This window comes from Drosophila virilis, chromosome 4, assembly GCF_030788295.1.
Source record: "Drosophila virilis strain 15010-1051.87 chromosome 4, Dvir_AGI_RSII-ME, whole genome shotgun sequence".
In the NCBI taxonomy this organism is placed as follows: domain Eukaryota; kingdom Metazoa; phylum Arthropoda; class Insecta; order Diptera; family Drosophilidae; genus Drosophila; species Drosophila virilis.
This window is the reverse complement of record NC_091546.1, coordinates 9272349-9295679: the sequence shown is the minus strand read 5'-3', so window position 1 is coordinate 9295679 and position 23331 is coordinate 9272349. Positions and strand designations below refer to the sequence as shown.

The 23331-nt window shown below is 40.2% G+C and overlaps 4 protein-coding genes across 8 annotated transcripts in view; 1 reads left to right on the top strand and 3 right to left on the bottom strand.

Moving 5' to 3' along the window:
* The window catches only part of eys (eyes shut), a 64402-nt gene extending 52394 nt beyond the window's left edge, over positions 1 to 12008 (top strand). For both annotated transcript variants that reach the window (XM_015172931.3, XM_002052303.4), the window contains 8 exons: positions 3687 to 3959; positions 5060 to 5352; positions 5420 to 6080; positions 6185 to 6348; positions 6415 to 7146; positions 7557 to 7799; positions 10057 to 10545; positions 11401 to 12008. In XM_015172931.3, coding sequence (XP_015028417.1) covers positions 3687 to 3959; positions 5060 to 5352; positions 5420 to 6080; positions 6185 to 6348; positions 6415 to 7146; positions 7557 to 7799; positions 10057 to 10545; positions 11401 to 11588 — 3043 coding nt within the window. In that variant the 3' untranslated portion in view covers positions 11589 to 12008. The remainder of the gene's footprint in view (positions 1 to 3686; positions 3960 to 5059; positions 5353 to 5419; positions 6081 to 6184; positions 6349 to 6414; positions 7147 to 7556; positions 7800 to 10056; positions 10546 to 11400) is intronic.
* A 583-nt stretch (positions 12009 to 12591) lies between these two features.
* LOC6628874 (ras-related protein Rab-5A) lies at positions 12592 to 14128 on the bottom strand. The gene is made up of 4 exons (XM_002052304.4): positions 13461 to 14128; positions 13293 to 13413; positions 13041 to 13209; positions 12592 to 12980 (listed from the first exon to the last, which is right to left on the bottom strand). Exons 1-4 carry the CDS (start codon positions 13682 to 13684, stop codon positions 12853 to 12855), a joined length of 642 nt encoding a protein of 213 aa, XP_002052340.1. The 5' UTR covers positions 13685 to 14128; the 3' UTR covers positions 12592 to 12852.
* A 123-nt stretch (positions 14129 to 14251) lies between these two features.
* On the bottom strand, positions 14252 to 15622 carry LOC6628875 (ras-related protein Rab-5A). Of its 2 annotated transcripts, none has more exons than XM_070208765.1 (4): positions 14901 to 15622; positions 14728 to 14836; positions 14483 to 14651; positions 14252 to 14426 (listed from the first exon to the last, which is right to left on the bottom strand). In XM_070208765.1, the coding sequence occupies exons 1-4, from the start codon at positions 15170 to 15172 to the stop codon at positions 14347 to 14349; spliced, it is 630 nt and encodes a 209-aa protein (XP_070064866.1). In that variant the 5' UTR covers positions 15173 to 15622; the 3' UTR covers positions 14252 to 14346. The 2 variants fall into 2 exon arrangements, with proteins under 2 accessions (XP_070064866.1, XP_002052341.2); XM_002052305.4 differs by having other exon boundaries at positions 14716 to 14836; positions 14901 to 15599.
* Positions 15623 to 17333: 1711 nt separating this feature from the next.
* LOC6628876 (ras-related protein Rab5) lies at positions 17334 to 22803 on the bottom strand. 3 transcript variants are annotated; one of them, XM_015173230.3, is made up of 5 exons: positions 22511 to 22803; positions 18227 to 18697; positions 17953 to 18073; positions 17512 to 17680; positions 17334 to 17441 (listed from the first exon to the last, which is right to left on the bottom strand). In XM_015173230.3, exons 2-5 carry the CDS (start codon positions 18490 to 18492, stop codon positions 17347 to 17349), a joined length of 651 nt encoding a protein of 216 aa, XP_015028716.1. In that variant the 5' UTR covers positions 18493 to 18697; positions 22511 to 22803; the 3' UTR covers positions 17334 to 17346. The 3 variants fall into 3 exon arrangements, with proteins under 3 accessions (XP_015028716.1, XP_015028717.1, XP_002052342.1); XM_015173231.3 differs by having other exon boundaries at positions 22464 to 22802; XM_002052306.2 differs by lacking the exon at positions 22511 to 22803 and adding an exon at positions 21132 to 21250.
* Between the last annotated feature and the right edge of the window lie 528 nt (positions 22804 to 23331).

Here is a 23331-nt window from a genome sequence, read left to right as displayed (position 1 = left end):
GGAGCAGCTAGCGGGTCACTGTCATTGCTGGGAGCGCAGCATGCCTGGGGCATAGGCCATTAAAGTTGCCTTATGTCGATTTCCATGCCGTTTGGCCACCACAAATTATAATGCTTGAAGTGTAGAATAAATTGCGCTAGTGCCGCTTCATTTTATTTTATTTTTTTCCAACATTTCCACGACCACAGCTGCCCCTCGGCATCTCACATCTGACGGCTCCTTGCGTCGCGCATTCGCCGATCCTTGGCTTCGCATTCATGCGTAATTAGTTGGCGTAGTTGGTTTTTGGCTGAAATTTAATTTGCCGCTTTTTCTGCGCTCGCAACGGAAGCGGAAGTTGAATGGCTGCGATGGCCCCCAGAGACAGAGTGGAGGGCCAGGCCAAAGCGAAAGTAATGTGGGGCTCTTTGCGTAATTAATCGTTTAACTAACAGTTCCTGGAATTGCCGCCACTTTCAAATGCGAAACGTAATGGCGTAAAAGACAATTGCGATAACAAAGGCAGACAACTTAGAACTTAGACGTGGCCAAAAGAGGCGGCAACTTTTCATAGCTCTTTGATAATTTATGCTGCGGTTGAGCAGGAAATAAGCTGACAAAAAATATGTTAACGAAAACTAAGCGCGATAAGATTTCAAGAGTATGTGCTTGCACTCGAGAGCTTTCGATTGCATAAGTTCTCTGTATACCAGCATAATATTAAGCTCAAAATATAAACTATTAGTAATAGTAATAAGTTTTGATGCTTATAAGCTTGTCAGTTTGGGCAATTGTACAGGAGAATTTGCAGCAAGAGATACTTTCTTGAAAGCCAAGATTCTGCAAGACATTCAAATTAATTGAACATAAGACGCCTCTTAAGTCAGTTAAATTTAGGCCCGACTAACTGAACCACATAAGTATGCAATTGCAATTTTGAGTGTCAGCCATAAAGACATGTGATCATTTACATTTAACAAGTAATTCGCAAGTTTACAATTCGGTCGAGTGTAATCACTTGAGACTCGGCCATCAATTTGATGGGCTCAGCCATATGGAAAATGACCAAGTAATCACTTTATAAAATCAACAAGCAAATGAATTCCCTCAGCGCGGCAACGACGAGTGGCATAAACAGCACATTAAGGAATAAATATATCAGGCAAATAGGTTGACTGGCTCCTAAAGTAAATATTTTTTCGAATTGCGAGCGGCCCAAGAAAGTGAAAGAGAAGCAAGTGAAATGCTGTAAGCGGGAACGGGCAGACTGAGCAAATACCCTGTACGCTTCTTTGACATAGCTATACAGATTAACTTACTTTCTCTGGCTCTTAGAACTCTTAAACGATGTAGAAGTAGGTTGTTATCGATTTTAAATGTAGGGACATTAATGCTAGGATCTGGGTCCGAAAAATAGTGTGAGTATACTTATGGAATCCGAGAAGTATCATTCTGTCTGTTACATACTCTTGCACAAAACCGATATACCCCATTTTGTCAATTTTCAATGGCAACAGGGTATAAAAAACAGCAGACTGGCCTATATAAATAATAAACTGTTGGAACGAGACGGCCATAGTAATAGGCATTTTGATATCTCTTTCGTGTTTTTATGACTATCGAATCGGCCACAAATTTACTTTTTAGCACTTGGTCCCAGCTCGGGGCATGCTCATGTGGCACAAAACTGGGTCCGCCAGTGGATTTACGAGCAACAAATTTATGTTTGTTGCCTATTTTTATTTGCCTTGCGTGCTTAATGGCCATGCCGCCAGGACACTTCATACCCCCCCTCCTTCGGTTCCATTTTCACTCTTCGCTCATTGGCCCAGAAGCGATTTAGCGTCTCCCAGTCGCGACAATGGCAATGAACGCAGACCTTCGATGAACTAGTTCCACACACACACACACATACAATTATGAGTGTCCTGCGGTGAAAGTCCTGCTTCAACTTTTGCCATATTTGTCGAGTTGCTGCCTTTGGGTAGATTTTAACCAGGGCTGGGTCGTGCCTAATGAGCCTAATGCTCCACGCAATTGACATTTAACTTGGGGATTTTCAAGAATTCCGTGTAATTAGAAAGCAATAACAATTACCGCTAGACGCGCGCGATTACGCAGCTTTTGCTTGAAGCGCCCTTTGCTCTTAATCCATTTAATTCCGTTCCAGTTCGTGCTATGCAAATCAAATTAAGTGCAATAATGGCCGCAACTTTGCCGCCATCTTTAAGATGTAAGAAAACCGTTTGTTTAACCGCGCAATTTGATTGGCTGCTTCAACAATGCAAATGCACTTTAATGTGCAATCAACCGCAGCTAATTGAACCGAAATATAACAATCTGTTAAATATGGCAAGCTGTGCGAATTTCTTAAAGTAGTTTACTTATTTTACGCAAAATTAGCTGCTGGGCCGCAGTCGAGGCCAAAAGCCAATTGTGAGGGTTTAACAAGGTCAAATGGAATTGAATTCATTCATTTCTATGAAATCAGAAGCTAATTGTGTAATTTACCTCAAGGGCAGCTCAATTATTGTTTGAAGAGAATTATATTTTATGGATTCAACGTCAACGTTTAACTAGCAAATAGTTTGGTTTATGTTTAAAGGATAACTATTCCTTGAGGAATTGAATTTCCTCGAGCCTTTTTGCAGCATTTACTTTGATCTAATATTGACAAGCGATACACTTTCCTTAGGGTAAGTTTATTTTGCAATTTAAAATATTTCTGTTGAATATTTTGCATTACGTTAAATCGAATACCAATCATAACAAACTTTTGTCTCCGTGTTCGTCTATTGTCAAGAAACATTCATTGAATGCCCAAAACAAAAAAAAAGTATATATTTAACAATAAAATTTGGTGTGCTGTCGGTGTCTCGCTTATACCATTAAATGTCAACATTTAAACGTAATGAACGCACTGAGATATGAATCCCAGTTCGAATATTGGACAGAATACACAAAAGCTGACAGACAAATAAAATCAGAAACACGTTGAACAAAAAGCATTCAAATAACGGCAGGTGACATTCCTGCTACGAAACAATACAAAATTCCAGAACCACAAAAAAAAAGGCCATCTATGGTAGGGTCGAAAAAAATTCCGGGTCCCTGACAGGCGATACAAAAATTTGACAGTCGATTGACATTACGGCCAATTGGCGGTTCGGGGCTGCACAGTGGATAAATTATTATGAAAAATGCAAATATATGCTTTCAAGCATAAATTAAAAGATGGCTTTTCACATAATTTTAACTATTATTTAATTTTTGTATCTGCCCATAATAACTAGATTATTTAAAATGTTTCTTTTTTTTTTTTTGCCCACTTTCAACTGTCTACAGGCCACAGTGCTGGGACTTGGGGTTAAGTTGGGGTGGCAAAAAAGGTCAGTTCAGAGGAAAAAATCTGCCTGATGCGGGGGTTTATGAGGCATCTTTGTGCGGGCGTCATAAATATTTGCACGCTTTGGCATGCTGGAAATAACTTTTTCTTCTCTTCGCTTATTTTATTTTATTTTATTTTATTTTTTTTTTTTTTGTTGGATACGCCACGCAGCAAAAGGCAACGAAAAAGTTGCCCGCAGTGTGCGGCATATTAAATATTTTATATGTGCACTAGCCGAACAGGACATTCTGGCCAAAAGGACGAGGCCTGGGGGCACTTTTATCGTTGCTCATCCTCCCAATCGCTTGTATGCTTTCAGATTGGACTTCAGCCGCAATTACACGCACTGCAATGCCTCGCTGCTCGTCAACGACACGTTGGCCATGTCCGGGGATCAGCCGACATGGCTGAAACTGTTGCCGCCGCGCCTGCACACGCCCGAGGTCATACTGAACACTTGGCTGCATTTGGGCGGCGCACCCCAGGCGCCAATTGGCCTCATTATCGAACTGCCGCCTGCCCAAAGCGGCACGGGCTTCACCGGCTGCCTACACACTCTCCGCATCAATGGACAGTCGCGCGAAATATTCGGGTAAGTCTTTCTACAGCCAGCAGTTATAGCCGGGAGCTACTGTGCCCATTGCCAGGTCTGCCTGACTGTACCCTAATGAACAGCCAGAGAAGTTATGACACAGCCGCCTCTTAAATCTTTATGCCACATACGCATCTGACCCGGGGCACAGCGTGAAATGCCACAAAGTTGCAGGTGGAGCAGAATAAAAGCTCTGCGAAAATGCAGTAAAAACGCCTCTAGGCTTAAATGGTAGCTGTAAGCCCGTCCAACCTGGGCACAAAATGGTAAAAAAAAACATGGCACATGCGAATAAATAAGTTTATGAAATTCCGACGTTGAAATGAACAGAAAATCTTACGGCAAAGAAGAAAACATCAATCATGAGCGTAAATAATTAAATATTTTTAAGACTAGCATAGCAAAAAATGCTTCAGAAGTGCAATTATTAAATTCCTTTGAAGACTTGAACAAAGTCAGAAGAAAAACATGCAAAACTCATTGAATAAACCTTTAGTATTCCTGATCCCGACATCTTCAGCCAAAAAGAAGAATTATGAAAAACAAAATATAAAATAAATATAATAGACAAAGTGTCAGGAATATTTCGCAACAAATCGAAATTGAATAAAAGTCTAATTCGAGTTCTGGTCCTTAATTTCAATTAGCAATGATAAATCGAGATTATCGAGATTAATTTGCATTATATTATCGATAACCAATCGCTGACTTAACCCTTTGACAACTTAAGCCGGCAAACAGAAGGCAGGCACAATCTCAAAAATAAAGAGACATTGCGTATTAAAAGAATTTAAGCACTTTGGAAACGATTGAAAAGAGAAGCTTCGAGTATTAAATAGGAAAAAGAACTGCGAAAGCCATTTGTCACAAACAGCTGCTCGTAGGGGCAACAAGACAGAAGGCAGATGGAGATGGGTGGGCAATGCGGAAGCTGGTTGGGTGAACATGGTGCAAATGCTGATGGGAGCGGGCTATTTGGTGCGGGGTCGAATTGGCTTCGAGCAATTGGCATGCGAATTAGCAGGCTCATGAAATTAGAGATGACGTTAAGCAGCCTTTTGACCGAACTTCCTCTCGCTGTTCCCTTTCGCACATGCTAGCGATGCGCTGGATGGCTTTGGCATTACGGAATGCGGCTCGCTGGCCTGCCTGTCGAGTCCATGTCGCAATGGCGCTGCGTGCATCAAGATCGAATCGAACGAGCTGGACGCGAACGGTGACAAGGCTGAGAAATGGAAATGCAAATGCCCCACCGGCTATATGGGGCCCACCTGCGAGATATCCGTCTGCGAGGACAATCCCTGTCAATATGGCGGCACCTGTGTGCAATTTCCGGGCAGCGGATACCTTTGCCTGTGTCCGCTGGGCAAGCACGGCCACTATTGTGAGCACAGTAAGTGATTTATTATATTCGCTTTCATTTCTGTTGCTCCTACTAAGTGCTTGCATCGTCTGTGCAGATCTCGAGGTGGCACTGCCCTCCTTCTCGGGCAGCGTTAATGGCCTCTCCTCGTTTGTGGCGTACACGGTGCCCGTGCCGCTGGAGTACTCTCTGGAGCTGAGCTTTAAGATACTGCCGCAGACCATGTCACAAATTTCGCTGCTCGCATTTCTGGGCCAGTCCGGATATCATGATGAGAAGAGCGATCATCTGGCCGTCAGCTTTATACAGGGCTACATAATGCTCACCTGGAATCTGGGTGCCGGACCACGTCGCATTTTCACACAGAAGCCCATCGATTTCCGATTGGATGCGCCCCGTGTGCCCTACGAGATCAAGGTGGGTCGCATCGGTCGCCAGGCCTGGCTCTCAGTCGATGGCAAGTTCAACATCACGGGCCGTTCACCCGGAAGTGTCAGCCGCATGGACGTGCTGCCCATTCTCTATTTGGGCGGGCACGAGATTGCCAACTTTAACACGCTGCCGCACGATCTGCCGCTGCACTCGGGCTTCCAAGGCTGCATCTACGATGTGCAGCTGAAGGCCGGCCAAGTGACCGTGCCGCTGCAGGAGACACGCGGCGTTCGCGGTCGAGGTGTTGGACAATGCGGCACTCGCGAATGCCACAGGCACGCCTGCCAGCACGACGGTGCCTGTCTCCAGCATGGCGCCACCTTTACGTAAGTATTAAGATTTGCCATTGTCCAAGAATCCTTTTAAAAAGTTGAGCAAATGACAGCCTAATCATTGAATCGTGCGACCATTAAACTTCTTCCACACACAGCTGCATCTGCCAGGAGGGCTGGTATGGTCCGCTCTGTGCGCAGGCCACAAATCCCTGCGACTCCTTCAACAACAAATGCTACGAGGAGGCGACTTGCGTGCCACTTGTCAACGGCTACGAATGCGACTGTCCTGTGGGACGCACGGGCAAGAACTGTGAGGAAGGTGGGCATAACTTGTCGTATATGTATATGTGGATGTTTGACCAATCTTGTTGATTTATTGCTGTAGAAATACGTTCACTGAGCGACGTCTCGCTGACTGGTCGGCGCTCGTATCTGGCCGTGCGTTGGCCTTACCTCTATGATGGCGGCGATAAGCTGGGCGCCAAGCGCTCCCAAATGGTCAGCTATCGCAATTTTACCAAGAAGCTGATGCCGCCCAAGCCCATCTCGACGCCCAGCACACACTTTGTGATGAAGCTGCTCAACGAGGTGGAGAAACAGCGCAGCTTCTCGCCAGTGCCGCTGATGGGCTCCAAGACCTTCGAGGAGCATCATCGTGTCCAGTTCTTCTTCATTGAATTCCAGCTGCGTCCGCTCTCCGAGCGTGGACTGCTTCTCTACTTCGGCACGCTAAACAACAATCAGGACAAGAAGATCGGATTCGTCTCGCTGTCGCTGCAGGGCGGTGTCGTCGAGTTCCGCATCTCGGGACCCAGCAATCATGTGACCGTCGTCCGAAGTGTTCGCATGCTGGCCATTGGCGAGTGGCACAAGATCAAAATGGCGCAACGCGGACGCTGGCTAACATTATGGGTGGAGGGCAGCGCCTCATCAGCCCTGGCGCCCTCCGCCGAGGTGCTTGTCGAGCCCGATTCCCTGCTCTTCATTGGCGGCCTCAAAGATGTCTCCAAGCTGCCGCACAATGCCATCTCCGGCTTCCCTATACCATTCCGTGGCTGTGTCCGTGGCCTCGTCGTGAGCGGCACTCGCATTGTCCTCAACGAAACGAATATTGTGGGTAAGCAACAAACGCACCAAATATGACAGCAAATATTTGATGTGCCATGAATATTTTTAATCAATTCAAAATAAATTAAACTTTATGCACGAAAAAACGCGTAGCCTTGACAAAGTTATGCAAGTTGAGAATTAAAGACGAAGTTTATTTTAAGTAGGACATGACTAGGGCAAGACATTAACTTAAGACAGGGTAAAGTCGAAATACTCTTATAGACATGTGGCCTACGATTTGAAGGCATATTCAAGGAATCGCTGAGAATCGTTTGAGAAAAGATTTTGCAAGAGCCCTAATATCGACTGATCTATACTATAAAGTGGCCCAATCTAGCCGCAGCCTTTAGTTTGTCTTTAATACTGAGATATAATAATTTAATATTTTTTTTTTTTTTTGTCAATTCATTTGCCCAGAATCACGTAACATTCGCGACTGCGACGGCACCGCCTGCGGTGGGGATTCGTGTGAATCGGGCGGCCATTGCTGGCTGGATGAGAAACTGCAGCCGCACTGCATCTGTCCGGATTATGCAAAGGGCGATCGCTGCGAATACTCGGAGACCTGCAAACTGATTCCGTGCAAGAACAATGGACGCTGCTTGCGCAGTGGTCGCTGCTCCTGTCCCAATGGCTGGGGCGGCTTCTACTGTGAAATTGGTGAGTAGAATCTGCGCTTGAGTTCAATGGCCTGCAAATTGAAAGTTTTGGATGCGCTGCGAAAGCGGTATCTGTTAATTGCCAGCTAGTGGCTTCTGGTGGGGGGGGCTTCGAGGGCAATTCGTCATTGAAATTAGTCAAGCGCCAGATGTTTAGTTAGTGCTTAATGTCCGTGACAGCCATACAAATAAAACAATATATATTAAAAGCAACAACAGTAGCTGGGCAACAATGAAAGGCACAAATCATTTCACTTGAAAATCTGCAAAACGAGTTCCATAAATCTCCGGAGCCAAGTTGAAGTTCAATGTGTCAGCGAAGTAAAAGTTGCGTTTGTTTTGTTTTTGTTTTTTTTTTATATATAGCAGAAATACAGTAGCCGAGTAAAGATCTTAAAGCGTCAGAAAACTGATTTTATTTTATTTTATCTGCTGTTCTCGACTGAACGTCCAAACAAGTTTTCATCTCGAATGACAAAAGCAAATGACAAAAAAAAAAAAAAATAAATAAATAAAACAATCCAACACAACAATATTTTAATATAATTAGAGATCTACACGAGCGGGAAACAAAGCCATTTGTTAATGGCTCAACGAATCTTACGGTTCGGTGCACATCGAGCTCTGAAAGTTGAACTGGCAAAAAAAAAAAGTGCAAAAACCAAACAAAAAACCGCCAAAATTAAGCTACTATACAAATATATATATACATATATATATGCGTAATTTGCATGAGTTGAATGTGCTAAAATAATAGAATAGAAATATTAGAAATTTTACAGCTTGCTGCATTTCCACAGAAACTGGAAAGAGGGGAAAATATTTTGAATATTTTTCAAATATTTTCAACGATCTATTTTAGATATCTAGATAACAGCATTTTAAATATTTACGATACACAAAGTGCCTAAATTATATTCTTTAATTTGTTTATTATAAACGTAAAAAACATTTCCACCAAAGAGTTTGAAAAAAGAAGGGTGGAATTTACTCAAACATTTCCCAATATTAAATAAAGCATTCACAAATTAAAACGAGATCAGTTTCAAGCTCAACTTTGAGTCCTATGTTCAGTCCAGGAGTTTTTGATCTGAAAGCGTTTTATGTTTTTGTTAGATTTGAGACCAGGCCAGTATTATACAATTGACAGTTGGGGCATACGATCAGCCGGCTGGCAGCCTTTCACTTATTAGCAAAGCGAATTAACATGCCACTAATAACAATAAGCCATAAACAAGCTGGTGAAAACACGAAACAACAAGTGCAATCAAGTTGAGTGGAGGCAGCCAAACGAAAGAAAACAAAACGCAGACTCAAATAAGAATACAAACCGAAAACGTGGTACGAGCACAGAGAAACAAGATGTTGTCGACAGATTAGAGAGATGCAACCAAAGAAGCCCCAAACGAGATCAGGGACTCGCAGTCGTTCCAACAGCAAATGGCATAATGAGCTGGCGGATCTTTGATGGGGATAATAACAAGAAGAGAGCACTGCTGACAGTTGAAATACCCTGTGCAGCGCACAAAATATATGAGGTATTCATCGTTGACCAAAAGCTGCATTAAGTAAGCTTTGGCAAAAATATTCTATTCGAACTGTTCTATTGTAGACTTGGGAAATCAGTGTTGGCAAATGCACTCCTTTCGTAATTTCCAACACATTTAATTTTTCGCATTTCGTTAAGAAAAATACCAAGTTAACGGCAAAAATCAGAGAACAAAATTTTAAAAGTGTTTACAAATGTACGCAAACGAAAAATATAAGGAGAGTATTTACTTGTTTTTGGACCTATCGAAATTCTAATCTTAGACTGTTCTTGTCATGCGTCTATGCTCTAGTCGAGCGTCGGAGCTAGCTACTTGGACAAAAATGTTGGTAAAGTGATTTTTTGGTAGCAGTCAAGAAGTCTAGATATGGGTCACATATGAATGGAGTTATAGTAAATTAGATTCTCAAGATTTAATTAAAATTTCCAGCCTAGCTACCTTAAGTGGATTTTGAAGGACTTCTTTATGGTGTTTCAAACTTTGTGCCAAAACCAAAATACCCTCTACTGGTTTATATTTATGATCATCAGTCTACGCTTAATAATGAAGTTGATTGCATTGCCGCACGCTGTTGCCGATGCTGTAATTTAATTATGCACTTGCATCACACACACACAAGCGTACACGCACACCAGCAAAGCTTGTACATGCAATATGTTTAATGCATTTTACTTAACTTGCCCCGCTTCCTCCCCGTCTCTGTTGCAGCGCTGAGCAAGCCAACAACACCAAGCTTCCGCGGCAACAGCTACCTGATCTTGCCGCCCCCTCGCATTCCCATGAAAGACAAGCGCCGCGGCCCTTCGCTCTATGCGCGTCCGCGCGAAACCATACAAATCTCACTGAACTTCTCCACCATCGAACCGGACGGCCTACTGCTCTGGAGCGAGCACAATCCGGTGAAATTTCTGGGCCTGGGACTGGAGAATGGGCACCTGAAGCTGGCCAACAATCTGCTGGGCAGCAACAATGACACCGTTCAGGCACCCGCCAGCGGCTTCGTAGCCGATGGCGCCTGGCACGGCATTAGTGTGCTCCTGGATCGCACACGCCTCGAGCTGCAGCTGGATGGCGCGGTGATATTCACAGAGCGACTGCCCGAGCTCAGCCGACGAATGACAACAACCCCAACGACATCGTTTCAGCGTCGTGGTAGCAAGGAGCCAACGATTAGCTACGAGGATATTTTCTATTTAGGTAAGTGTGGACACACTGTGCGTACATCAGCTTTAGATTGGCGCCAAGCGAAGACAACCGACGCTGTGACGTCACAGGGCTAACATATTTTACAATGCTTTAACTACAAATGCATTTATCGCATGTGTGTGAGTCATCAATTTAATTAAGCGTGTGCAGACTTACCGTCTCAGTAATTAGTACATGTTGCTGCTAGTTTTACGTTTTCGTCTGTCTTTGAATTCCCTCACTTGACTCGCAACGCGCGCTTTAAGAAACCTCAGCTTAGTTGATTACTCGTATGGAACTGTAACGCCGGCCTGCGGTGACGACAGTGCAGATGTGCAATAGAAAGGCAGATACAATAAGACTGTATGCTAGAGCAGGATAGCTGCGAACTTTCGTAACTGCATGGGGGAGAACGCGAGTGCTGGTTTACACTATGTGCGATAGAATTGTGCACATTGCAATAACTTGACACTGCAAACGCTTACAAATGATGAGTTCATGTCACTACCAAGAACATGTTGTGGTAAATTACCAAACACACACAATCACAATACACCACCGCGTAGAGAGCGCTTTAAACAATTACTAAGCCTGACTTAATAGGGATGTGCAATGGCTCAAAACAATGTGTTATCGTTAAGCACATGTATCGATAAGAAAAAACATCGCTGTTGTACTCAGTTCATCTGCCAAGCTGTGCTTTAATAATTATGTTAATGGACAGTATGCTGTTAAAAATTGTATTGAATAACTAACAGAGCTCTGTTGACGCACAGCTGAGCTCAATACTCGCACAGAGTTGGCAGCGCTGCGCATCGCCCGGTTTGTTTGAACACAAACTTAACTTGTTTTTTATGTGATCTACAGGTGGTTTTCCCAATCAGGACTCGGTGAGCATGCGGACGCAAGGCCGCTTCTTTGAGCCATTTAAAGGCTGCCTGCAGGATATTCAATTCGGAGCGGAACCAAAAGCCGTAATAAACGATTTCTCAACGTACCAAGGCGAAAATATTGGCTCTTGTGATTTGCACGGTGATGAGCCGATTATTTTATGAATCGACACATGAATCAAAAATACAAAAAGAATAAATAACAAACAACAAATATGAAGAGAACAAATTGTGTAACCTAATATTCGTATATTATTATTGTGAATTACAATTAAATAATTGTGGATGAAATTTCAAGTAAAACTGATAACAAGAAACCAACCCCAAAAAATTTAGAACTAAGCTAAGTGTTAAGGGAGTTTATATTTGCGAGAAAAAAAAAACCTCCTTAATCAATTTTAAAATATATACAGATGGGGGATGGCTGCACGGAGGAAACGAAATGGAACATAATTTTGTAAATTTTTTAAAAAAACAACTAACAAAAAAAGGAGACAAGAACAAGTTTAGATTAAAAATGAAAATCATTCAATGAAATGATTGTATCAATGTGGTTTATCAATAAATCGAAACAAAAACAAATAATTAACTCTTGAACAAAATTGTAGTTTAGGTTCGAAATCTAGCAAAATACCACATACTTCTCTTACATACATAAGTGATATTTATTGTGGATTAATGATAAACATTCAATGCATATGACAAAAACAAACACAAACTCCTTGATTAAAAACATTCTAACTAATATGTATATTGTTTTGTTGAGCCAACCTTTGTTATGCAAGTGTTATGTAGTATCTCTAAAGCCTTATGTGTTCTGTATCAAATCGTCTCTAAACTCTAAACTCTAAACTGCCCTTATAACAATTTCTGCCATTTTGATTTATCGTCTCTAGTTAGGCTAACTATTATTTTTCTGTTCTATATCTCTATTTTATAATAGCCGAATGCCACTCAAATTGAAGCCATTTAGTTGCCTTGTAGTAAGTTAGTGTATAACTCTCGCTATAATTTGGTGTTTTTTTCAAAAACCTACTCAAAAACTTTGACTCTGCATACAAGAATATGAACAATTATACAATACAACAAATATTATTCTTATAAACAGAAATCAAGTAGCAAAAAAAAACTATATATATATATATATACATATATACAATACTTTATTATACAATTAAAAGCAAGAGTAACAAAAAAAGAATGTAACCAAAACTACATTTAGTGTGTACTAATTATTTCGCGTTATAATTTCCAAATAAAAAATAGAATGAGTTAATAAAAACCATATGCTCCATTTGTAAGTTTTTCTGGCTCAGGCGCAGCCAACTTAACATGTTGTAATTTGACACTGTGGGGGAACCCCAAAATTCGAATTTCGATTGAAATGCAAAACGACTTATTTCGCGACTGTTTCCGTTTCACTTGACTTTCAAGCATTGCTATGCGATTTAAAGCAATTGAAAAAACTGGATTGGATTTCTTCATGTTCGATTTCCATTAAATTTGAGCTTTTTTCTTTTTGTTGACCCTGAATATGCTGTGCATATAGCGCCTTAGCTGTGCATATACATTATTAAATTCGTAATATAAATGTTGAATAAACATTTGATAACCTACCCATTTCTGTGAAACAGTTGTTGACATTCATGCCGTTCACGGAAGATGTTTCCAGGAATATCAAATTATGGTGCGTAGCATATTCTTCGGCCTCGAACTTTGTGACCGCGCGTCTTGTGTCCATATCCGATTTATTGCCAGCTAAAACAATCACCAGCTCTCGCGATATCTTAACAAGTGCGGTGAATTATCGCAATATATTAGTAAGATTTCTATAAAAATCCAATCACAATTCGCTATTTCTGGACATACTCTTTCTCTGAGCTCTGTCACCCATTCCTGAGCCTGGTCATAGCTCTCGCGATTCTGAATATCGTATACAATGACAGCTCCATTACAATGATCATAATACGTGCGTAGCAGGTTCTTAAATCTGTCTTTTAATTAGTTATCATATTTATTTAAGTCTGAAAAGCTTACCGTTCCTGACCGGAAGTATCCCAGATTTTCAGCCTGACGACGCCATTAACTAGGCAAACTCTCTTCACCTTGAATTCCGCGCCAACGGTTGCCACCGGCTCCGATATTGTCGGCTGGCTATCTGTTATAAAGCGCTGGAGTAGGGAAGATTTTCCCACGGCCGCATTGCCCAGCATCATGACCTGAAACTTGGCTTTCGCTCGGAAGGTTGATATACGTTGCATGTCTGTACTTGCTGCGCTTATGGACTCAACTAAATATCGTTGCAGAAAAAACCATTCTAGCAGCCCCACACATATATATATATATATATGGCTGAGGTATGAATCTCACAGAAGTCCATGGGCGTGGGTTGAGGGGGAGCAGATCGAACAGCTTCCCCCACAATGAAAAGTAAAACCAAATTAGCTGAGGTATGAATTTCAGAGAGGCCCTTACTCAGTTCTGGGGGCCATGTAGAACTCCAACAATTTACGAAATCCTGACTACGCCCATGGTTATGGTTCAACGCAAACTCTGCGTGATTCATTATCGACACAATTGAGTAAGGTTTGACGAGGAGAATGACATATATAGGGGTCAGGATTAAACACTTCGAGTTCGACTAAGTAAGTACAAGTATATTTTGCATCTTGAATATATAAGTTTTTATCAAATCAATGCATCAAACCAATCAAAATTCCAAAATTCTCAAGAACGATATGAAAAAATAGGCAGGTTAACCAAATGTTAGATCAAGGACTTGGAATCAAAGAACTGTATATATATATATAATAGAAAAACTAAATTAATTGATTAATTAATTAATTCATCGTATCTATCGAAATTTGTTTATTTTCAACTAATCCAGTTGAAGGTTAAGATTAATAATAATTGGAATTCCGGTTTATAGTATTCGACAGCCGCAAAATTCATCTGAACTTACTTTTAATGTATCAGGATTTTTTCTTGCTTGCAGTTTTTCAGCTAAAAGTCGAAAACTTTGTAAATTTTGTAACTTGAAAAATTGCCAATATTCTCACCGATTGCGGCGAAAATTTCATGTACATTTTGACCCGTTCTGGCCGACGTTTCCATGAATATATAGTCATTATTTTGAGCCAACGATTTCATTTCATCAGAATTCACGCACAAATCATCCCACAAATCCACCTTATTGGCGGCTATGGCAATAACCAGATCCGGGGCTAGCTAAGGCACACATCGATATTGATATTCAAAGGGGTTTTTTGCTCTGACTTGTGCATGTACAAACCTTTATGCGTACCTCGTCGATCCAGTCCTTGGCGCAGACATAACTAGCCCGATCCTGCACATCGTAGACCACAAGCGCCGCCTGGGCGCCCCTATAATACAAATGCGCCAAACGATGCCAGCTGGCCGTAAATCAATTATATAAATAATCTCAATCAGTTGACTTTAAAGATGTGTACTACCAACCGTTCCTCGCCGGCCACTTCCCAGGTGTCAAATTTCAGGCACTTGTTCAGATATATGCTGGAAAAGGCGGCAACGAGCGTGTTCTCCTTAACACTCAGATAGCTGCCGTGGGTAAAGTGGGAGACCAGGGATGACTTGCCCACCGTCGCAGCGCCCAAGATGACCAGCTTGTATCGCTTTATTAGCCAGGGCATGGTCTCTCTACGCCTAGCTGCCGTATCGCCCCTATTACGGCGCCATTGTACTTTGCCCTTGGCATTCGTGGAGCTCATTTGCGGACCAACCAATAGCAACTGAACGCAGCTTGCGCACTGCCTTAGCTAGGAAAGCGCATCCTCATTAAAGCTCTTTGTTTCCTAAAAATATCACAATCAAATTGCCGGATGACAAATCCTGAATCAGTACGTTTCCCGGCTCTCCACAGTGCGAATGCCTAATCGCGCTCCAAATGAGTGTGTTCTTAAGATTTCTAAAATTAAAAAAAAAAATAAATAAAGCTGTTCTATTTAAACTAAGTTAAAATGCCGATTAACAAAGTCAGTTTAAATACAACGAACTATTTTAGGTCAATTTTAGACTTTTGCTTTGAGCGGGCACAGTTTTCTTTTTTATAGAGCAAGAAAAGAGTTTTAGTTTCTCAGAATCGAAATATTGTTTTAGAAAAAGAAATATTGTTTCAAGTGGAAAACATGCGCTCTTCGAACGAACTCTTAATACATATAACCAAAGGGTTAAAATTTCTAAATATATATAAAACCGAAGAGCTTTATCGAAATTAGAAACTTGATTCCATAGAATGTTGTTTCGACTTTTATATATATATGTATATATATACGATTTTTATTATAAATGTTTTATTTAAATACATACATACAACATAAAAATTATAAATTGGAAAAATACACACAGCTGTTTAGGCGCGTCGGTTCTTCTACACACGCTGATTCATTCATTCTTCTTTTTGTTTTTTTTTTTTGTTTTCTTTTTCATTTATTTGTTGTTTTGTTGCTGTTGCTTGGTTGATCGCTGGTTGAGTTTTATGGTAAGTAGATAAAAAAAAAAATAAGTTCAAATACGATTTGTGGACAAAAGTAAACAAATGTGAACTTATGGTAAAGTATTTTGCAAGATTTAATTAATGATTTCTCTCACGTTGACAACTTCACTTTATCCGCTTAAACAACAGCTTTTGTTTTGCATACTATTTAAGATGTAAGCTTATGTGTTTACGATAATTAGTTTTAAAGTTAGGGATAGCATTAAATCTTTGATTGTTGCTAGAATGTGAAAATTAACAAACAAACAAAAAGCAGCTAAACGTAAATATGGAACCAAAAATTTATAACTATGAATAATTTCTTTCATTTTTTGTTTTTTTTTCTTTCTTTTTCCTTTTCTTATTTTCAATCGTTTTTTTTTTTTTTTTTTTTGGATTTTCATTTTTCATGTGTATATATATATATATATATAATTTATATAAATTGCAACTATCACACGTGCCCATCGCAGCCGAGACAGCCGGATAGGCACACACATTGCCACAGATCGAGGACGAGCAAATCTTCAACTACTGATCTGAACCGAACTGAACCAAAATTGAACTGATCTTCGGTTTTGTTTTCATATTTTTCCATTTTGTATTTTATTTTTTTGTTTTTTGTTTTTTTTTTTTTTATTGTATTTAAGTTTTATTGGAACGCTGCTGAAAACGACTGCAACTGGAATTTCTCTGGTTTCGGATACCCATACATGATTCCTCAAACTTACATGAAATGTGTAAACTTTATTTACTTTCTTAGCATGTTTCTCGCTTTTGTTTTATACAATTCAATTTGAAACGTTTCTACAATACGACGTGTACTCTTGAATTAATTAATTCGCTTCGTTAATGTTTACTTTTAATTTATTTAAAATGCGTCTTCGCATTCGGTTGAGATGAAAGTTGAAGGAGCTCTCTAAAATGGCGGTTATGAACTATGGGACCAGAGATAGAAATATTATAAGAGCGCTTTTTTGTATTTTTGTTTTCCGTTTTTGTTTTTGTTTCTGATACATTTGCGGTTGGTGTTAACGGGGCTATGTGTATTTATTTAAACTAACTTTTTGCTTTTACGTTTTGTTGTTTTTGTTTCCATTTAATTTAATTTATAATTAATATTATCTTTATGGTTTTTTTTTTCTTTCATCATCATAATCATCATCATCATCATCATCATTATCATCAATTATGAAAATTAAATTGTTTGCCCCTATGAGCAGCCGGCTTTAGGTTTTTAAATTTTAAATAATTTTTTATTTATAATTATCAGCATAAACTTTTCAAATCTCTCGTTGGAAATTTTATTTTCTGCAATGACAAAAAGCAACCAATTTAAAAGGAAATTATATACGATCCAATCAATTTCGCTGAAGGGCGCACACACACACACACACCTACAAAGGGACATCACTTGCAGCAGTTGTTCGTCGTTTGAGTTGGTTCGTTTCCATTTGGCTTTATAACAGATCCTTGATTGTTGTCGTTCTTCGGTAGTTTCTTGGCTGCAATACAAAATGGCATTCAATCAACATTGATATTGATTGTAGACTATAATCAAAGTTCATCACTTACCAATTGCCAAGAAAATATCATTGACATTCATGCCCGTCTTCGCAGAGGTTTCCATGAACAACAAGCCATTCTCCTCTGCATATTGCTTCGCCTCATCGAACTCCACAACGCGAATGTTCGACAAATCCGCCTTATTGCCAGCCAACGCAATGACAATGTTCGGTGAGGCCTACAATATAAATAGTTATAGAAAAATATGTAAATATTATATATTTTAATTAATTATTAACATTATGGACTTTAGGCTTAGAAAAACCTTCGACTGGACATGCCTTTAACAAATGTAATGAGGCGTTAAAAATGCCGGAAATTCTGAATGAGTTCAATGCTCGACGCAATGCTTCAGTTCATCAAATAAATAACATTAATAAACAAAACAATTTCAATTAGATTTATGAGAACAAGCTACCCAGTTCTGGACTGAATTGATTGTTTACTCACTTGTTTATGCAGTTCCTTGACCCAGGTTTTTGCACGCTGAAAACTGTCCTGATTCTGTATGTCATAGACAACGATGGCGGCCTGCGCACCTCTATAATACATAGGAGCTAAGCTGTGATACCTGAAAAAGTAACAATAACATGAATTATGGAAGTCACATTACCCTTGGGATTAACATCATTCCAATTAACATTAACATAATTGGTGACATTTGTCGCAACATGAATGTTAACATTAACATGAAATTTATGGAATGCATTCATCTTGCACTTACCGCTCCTGGCCGGCTGTATCCCAGATCTCAAACTTCACCACAGTATCCTCTATGCATATGGTTTGTGTGAGAAAAGCCGCACCTATCGTGCTCTCTTGATATTCATGGAACTGGCCCTTGACAAAGCGCAGCACCAATGACGATTTGCCCACTGCCGATTCGCCGAGTAGCACCAATTTGAATTGGCAGCTTTTATTCTGCGAGGTTCCATTGGGACGTTGTGCGGCTCCGGAGCCGGACCCCCCGCTGCGTGGTGTTGTTGCCATTTTTTGTGTTGTTGTTGTTTTTGTTGTTTTTATTGGTTTTGTTGTTGTTGCTGTTGTTTTTGCTGCTGCTGCTGCTGCTGTTGTTCTACCTTACAAAAACGTTTGATGTGAGATTTGTTGATGAGTTGCGGACGGTCAAAAGCGATTCTCTTTTCTCAATCTCGCTGCCTCTCTAGCTCTGTCAGCGCCTGTGTCTGTGTATAATCTAAGAAGAGAAGAATGTATAATGCAATGATTTGTAAGAATTCTGCGCTTGCTGATAAATACGGCTTTCCACGCGTCATTGGCCCATTGGCCGCGCGGCGCCTTTATTTGCATCAGCGATAATGGAAATTAATTAAACATGTCGTACACGCATAACTTCTCATATCGTATATATAGCGTATTATCGTTGCGGTTACAGAGAGTGTGAGAGCATCTGAGAGAGTATCAAGCAGAAACGCCCCATTAAAATTTGCCGACATACGACTATATCAGAGGACATGAATTTTAAGCCAACGCTTCAAAAATAAAAATATAAAAAAAAAAAAACGCCACATTAACTGATTAATGTACAGATATGCAAACATGACACCAACGAGCTCTTTTTTTTTGCAAATGGAATTTTTAAAAATTTAGCATAAGCGTTTCTTTCTCCATAGGCTCACGTACACGGCACACAGACGAGGAGGTCTGCTTCAGCTACAATCAGTGCAGGCAAAAAAGCCTTTAGGCAGGGAGCTTTTCATGCAAAAGCTCACTAATACCAGTGCACATAGATATACACAAGTGTGCGTATATTTTATTTAAGTTTAAAACCAGTTTTCCCTCATCAAGACCAGAAGAAGGTCGGAATCTTATCGCACATAAAATGCTGGAATACATCTATGTATCTAAATTAATGAACATGTGTAGATATAACGTAATGAATAGTTGAAATCTACGCTAATTGCTCGAATCAAGGTTCAAGGTCAAGAATGTGTGGTAAAGAAATGCTTGCGTGTCAGCGTCAAACACACACACACACACTCACACCTAGTCATTTGCAAATTGTGATTATCACAACAACAACAACAACACAATCCACTAGCAACTAGGGGAACTACTAAAAATACTTCAAACACGCGCAACAAAAAGGCAAGGAAACCTTAAAAATGTTTAGGCGCAATTATTGTTTTTCTCGTATGAATATCTGTTTTTTTTTTAAAGCAAGCAAATGAAGGGTTTTACCGCTTTGTTTATCTGGTTAAATTTTAGTTTTTGTGAAACAAAACACAAACTCAAACAAATGTAAGTTCTTATCAGTGGAAGGTCTATCTTATCTGCCTTACTCACATTATATATATGTATATATAGTAAAAAATTTGCTCGCTTCTCGTAAACTAATGGACCATGAGCTCATAAAATATGGCATTTATATATAATAATGAGTAATGAGCATATTGTCAAATGTTTTGCTAAAGTAACCGAGCACCAGATTTTCACTCTCAGTAGAGCATAGATTCCGTTACTCTGCGTTGCCAACTGAACGGAGGGTAGGGATATGCCGCACACTGTGATAACGAGAGCAACATCAGAGAAACCTTCACAACACGATTATAGAGTTCATTAAATGCCAAGCACCTCATCAAGAGTGCTGCGGCTCAGGAATGCTGCGTTTTACGTTAAATCAATTCGTTACATTTCGACAAACATTTACATACATATGTATGTATGTAAACTCCCACGTAGTATACGTTAACATTCACATTTTGCGCGTCAGCGTCTGTACACTTAATTAACAGCACGATGATAAACTGAACAGAGAAATCTGTTGCCAGACAACAGCAACAGCAACAGCTTTGGAAGAGAGCTTGAAAAACGGATCAAGCTGTGATGAGAACGCGCTGGACGAGTTAGCGTATATGTACCAGAGGGTTGCGGGTTGTGACGGGTGGACTAGGCGACAACATAGCGCTATGAAAATCAATTCAAAATTAATTATACAGTTGACAGGCGCGAGCCTCTAGCAAGCTGGCAGGAAGCAGTGCAGAGAAAGTAAAACGCACCGCATATCGTTATTGTTGCATTATTAAATTAACGTGCCAAAGCAACTTTACAACTATGCAGGCGACATCAACGACGTCGACAGAAATCGCTGTAGAAAAAACTGCTGCATTAACATTTTGCGTTTTCTATTGTACGCCATTTGAGGTTTTGGCGCTTTGGAGCAAAGTGCACAAACACACACACACACACGCACACACACATGCACAGAGAGAAGAAATAAGTTGTCAAGCACGACTTACACACACAAACTTATGTCAACTGCATGAACGTGAGTGTCGTTATTTTTTGCTCTCTCTCTCTCTCTCTGTCGGTTGGCACAAAGTAAAAAAATTTCACTTTGTTATAACTTCGCTGCATTTTATCACAATTGTATTACAGGCACATTATTCGAGTCGTTTTTGTCTCACACAGCTGCAAAATCGCTTTAGATTTAAATTAATCAAAAGATCACATGACTTCAAAGAGCAAACATTGTAAATTAAATAAACAATATTGATAAATGTTTTAGCAAATACTAGCGGAAATTCCCAACAGCTGGAGTCCAAATGCTGTTCAAAAACATTTGAATAACATGGAATATTATACACTTTAAGATTTAGTTTCGATCGTACCACACACAAAATAAAGCCAATACATTAACATCCGCAAATGAGCGGAAAACAATGGCAGCGCGCGACCCCTTCGAGGAAAATTCAATAAAATATAAAACAACGGTACAGCGACTAGTCAGGAAATTACCGTAGGCAACACTCGAACAGCTGACGATGCGTCATTCACACAGAAAACCGAACAACTGACACACACACAAACACAAACACAAACACACACACACACACAATGCAAAGAGAGAACCAATAGCAAAGGGTGGGAGAGAGCCATACTATCGCACACAATAAAACCAGAGACATTTACACAAAAACAGCACAATCATTATTATTTTGAGATCGGCTTTAGGCAGTTCGTGTATCGAGAAAAACGCATTTATGCTGTTATCCACAACTATTTTCAAATATTCCTCTGATTATTGCCAACTCCAAACTCCTAGAACGCACCTATTTCAAAAACAAGCCTAGTCTAAGCAAAAGTCAACAAGTGTAACACAAAACATCTATGCGTAATTATTTGTTTAGAGCAACAAATTACAAAATGCTCTCGGCACTAGTTTGTCTCAAACTGTCGACAGATTTTTGTCGAATTTCCACAGCATCAGCTTTAATAAGAGCGCATAAAAAGGCGGATACATAAACAAAGAAAACAAAAAATAGCGATTTTGTTTACATTAAGCAGGCTTCAGACATTTTCTCTTGGCATGGTTGAGGCTTTCGAGGCAGGCGTCATGAAGCAGGGGCGTTGAAGCTGGCATACCGATAAGCGACGATTGTAGATAAATCCGCAAACACATACACACACACACATACACAATCGCAGAAAGAGCTCCATATTTAAAGACGCAAAAAGCGAAAGAACAATGAATAAGGTAAACTGGCTAAGAGTAACAAGGCTTTGCCGATTACTGATTACCAGTCTGGGCCTTTGACTGTCGCGCACCTGTAATTGTATTATTCACAGCTATATTGCCCTTCGGTTATCATGCAAAACAAGTGCGCACATTTATTGCGCTATTCGTGCCACTGTGCGCTGCAGTTAAGCACCAACACAACTCATGCTATCTTGCTTTGACACACGCTTTCGCATGCAACGCACCCAATTTCAGGGCCAGCTATCGCGCTCGCTTACTCATTCTCGCTGAGCAGCAGTATTTCTGTGTGTGTTTTGTGGGGCGAATTGATTGCTGCTCGCGCTCTCTTTTTCTCCGCTCAGCACCAGCTATCGATGACGATTGTAATGGTGGACATGAAAAATTTTACACAACTTTCTTAATTAATGGAAAAACAACAGCGCCCTTTGCATGCACTTGTCTGTTCTCTCTTATTGTTACGCACTTTAATTGTAGCTGTAATTTTTTGCACACTTTGCTGCTGCCACTCACTCTTTGTTTGTATTTGTCTGTGATTTACGATTTCTTATTTGCGTTTTTGAACGTAGCACAGCCACGGGAACTTGGAAACAAACGCACGCAGACAGAGATAGACAGCGACTGACTCTGTCCCCACGACTCTCAGCAATTTCAGGTCTTGTTTTTGTTAATTTTGAGGCGTTGCATGAATGCTCAGATGTGACTTGCAGTATTTCAGTTGCTGCTTGGTTTTTGAATGCAGTCCACAAATATTATTGCTTTTACCACTCTGTTTTTTTGCAAATATTGCCTTGATAATTGCTGAACTTGAATCCACTTACAATTTTTTTAGTGATGTAAGAAAACATCGGATAATCGGTGTTTGTTGCAGCGATGTTGGCCGATGCTTACTCGATGTTTCAATGCCGTAAATTCCGATGTATACGAATCGATTATTGCTAAATACAGATATCGAATCAGTGCTACCTCTAGTCAAGCGAAAACTTTTGTTTTCTGAAGAGGTACTTTCATATATAATACAAAGAATCCGTTGCTAACTGTTATAGCGGAAATATCTTCGGTTGGGCCCGAGACCTTCGTCTCTCCCGCTCGACGAAACAGGGTACACTAGGCGCTATACGCAATAAGCCAATTACTGGAAGACTTCTAAAACAATTATTTTTAAGAGAATGTCAACGAACTCCAAAGACTTGAGCTTTATTTTTATGTAAGGCTGTAAAGAGAAAGCAAAAATAACAAATAACATTGAACTAGCAAGTTTATCTAACGATTCTGGCATGTTAGGGTAATTTTATTTTATTATATAGGTCCACTACAAATTTCATGACTTAATT

Coding starts and splice junctions, on each gene's coding strand:
- LOC6628875 (XM_002052305.4), bottom strand. CDS start 15,172: ATGAGCTCCACGAATGCCAAGGGCAAAGTACAATGGCGCCGTAATAGG. Junction 14,837..14,900: donor GAAGTGGCCGGCGAGGAACG/GTTGGTAGTACA, acceptor ATTTACGGCCAG/CTGGCATCGTTTGGCGCATT. Junction 14,652..14,715: donor TCGACGAGGTACGCATAAAG/GTTTGTACATGC, acceptor TGTGTGCCTTAG/CTAGCCCCGGATCTGGTTAT.
- LOC6628876 (XM_015173230.3), bottom strand. CDS start 18,492: ATGGCAACAACACCACGCAGCGGGGGGTCCGGCTCCGGAGCCGCACAA. Junction 17,681..17,952: donor TCAAGGAACTGCATAAACAA/GTGAGTAAACAA, acceptor TTTATATTGTAG/GCCTCACCGAACATTGTCAT. Junction 17,442..17,511: donor TGATATTTTCTTGGCAATTG/GTAAGTGATGAA, acceptor TTTGTATTGCAG/CCAAGAAACTACCGAAGAAC.
- LOC6628874 (XM_002052304.4), bottom strand. CDS start 13,684: ATGCAACGTATATCAACCTTCCGAGCGAAAGCCAAGTTTCAGGTCATG. Junction 13,414..13,460: donor GATACTTCCGGTCAGGAACG/GTAAGCTTTTCA, acceptor ATTAAAAGACAG/ATTTAAGAACCTGCTACGCA. Junction 13,210..13,292: donor TGACAGAGCTCAGAGAAAGA/GTATGTCCAGAA, acceptor GCACTTGTTAAG/ATATCGCGAGAGCTGGTGAT.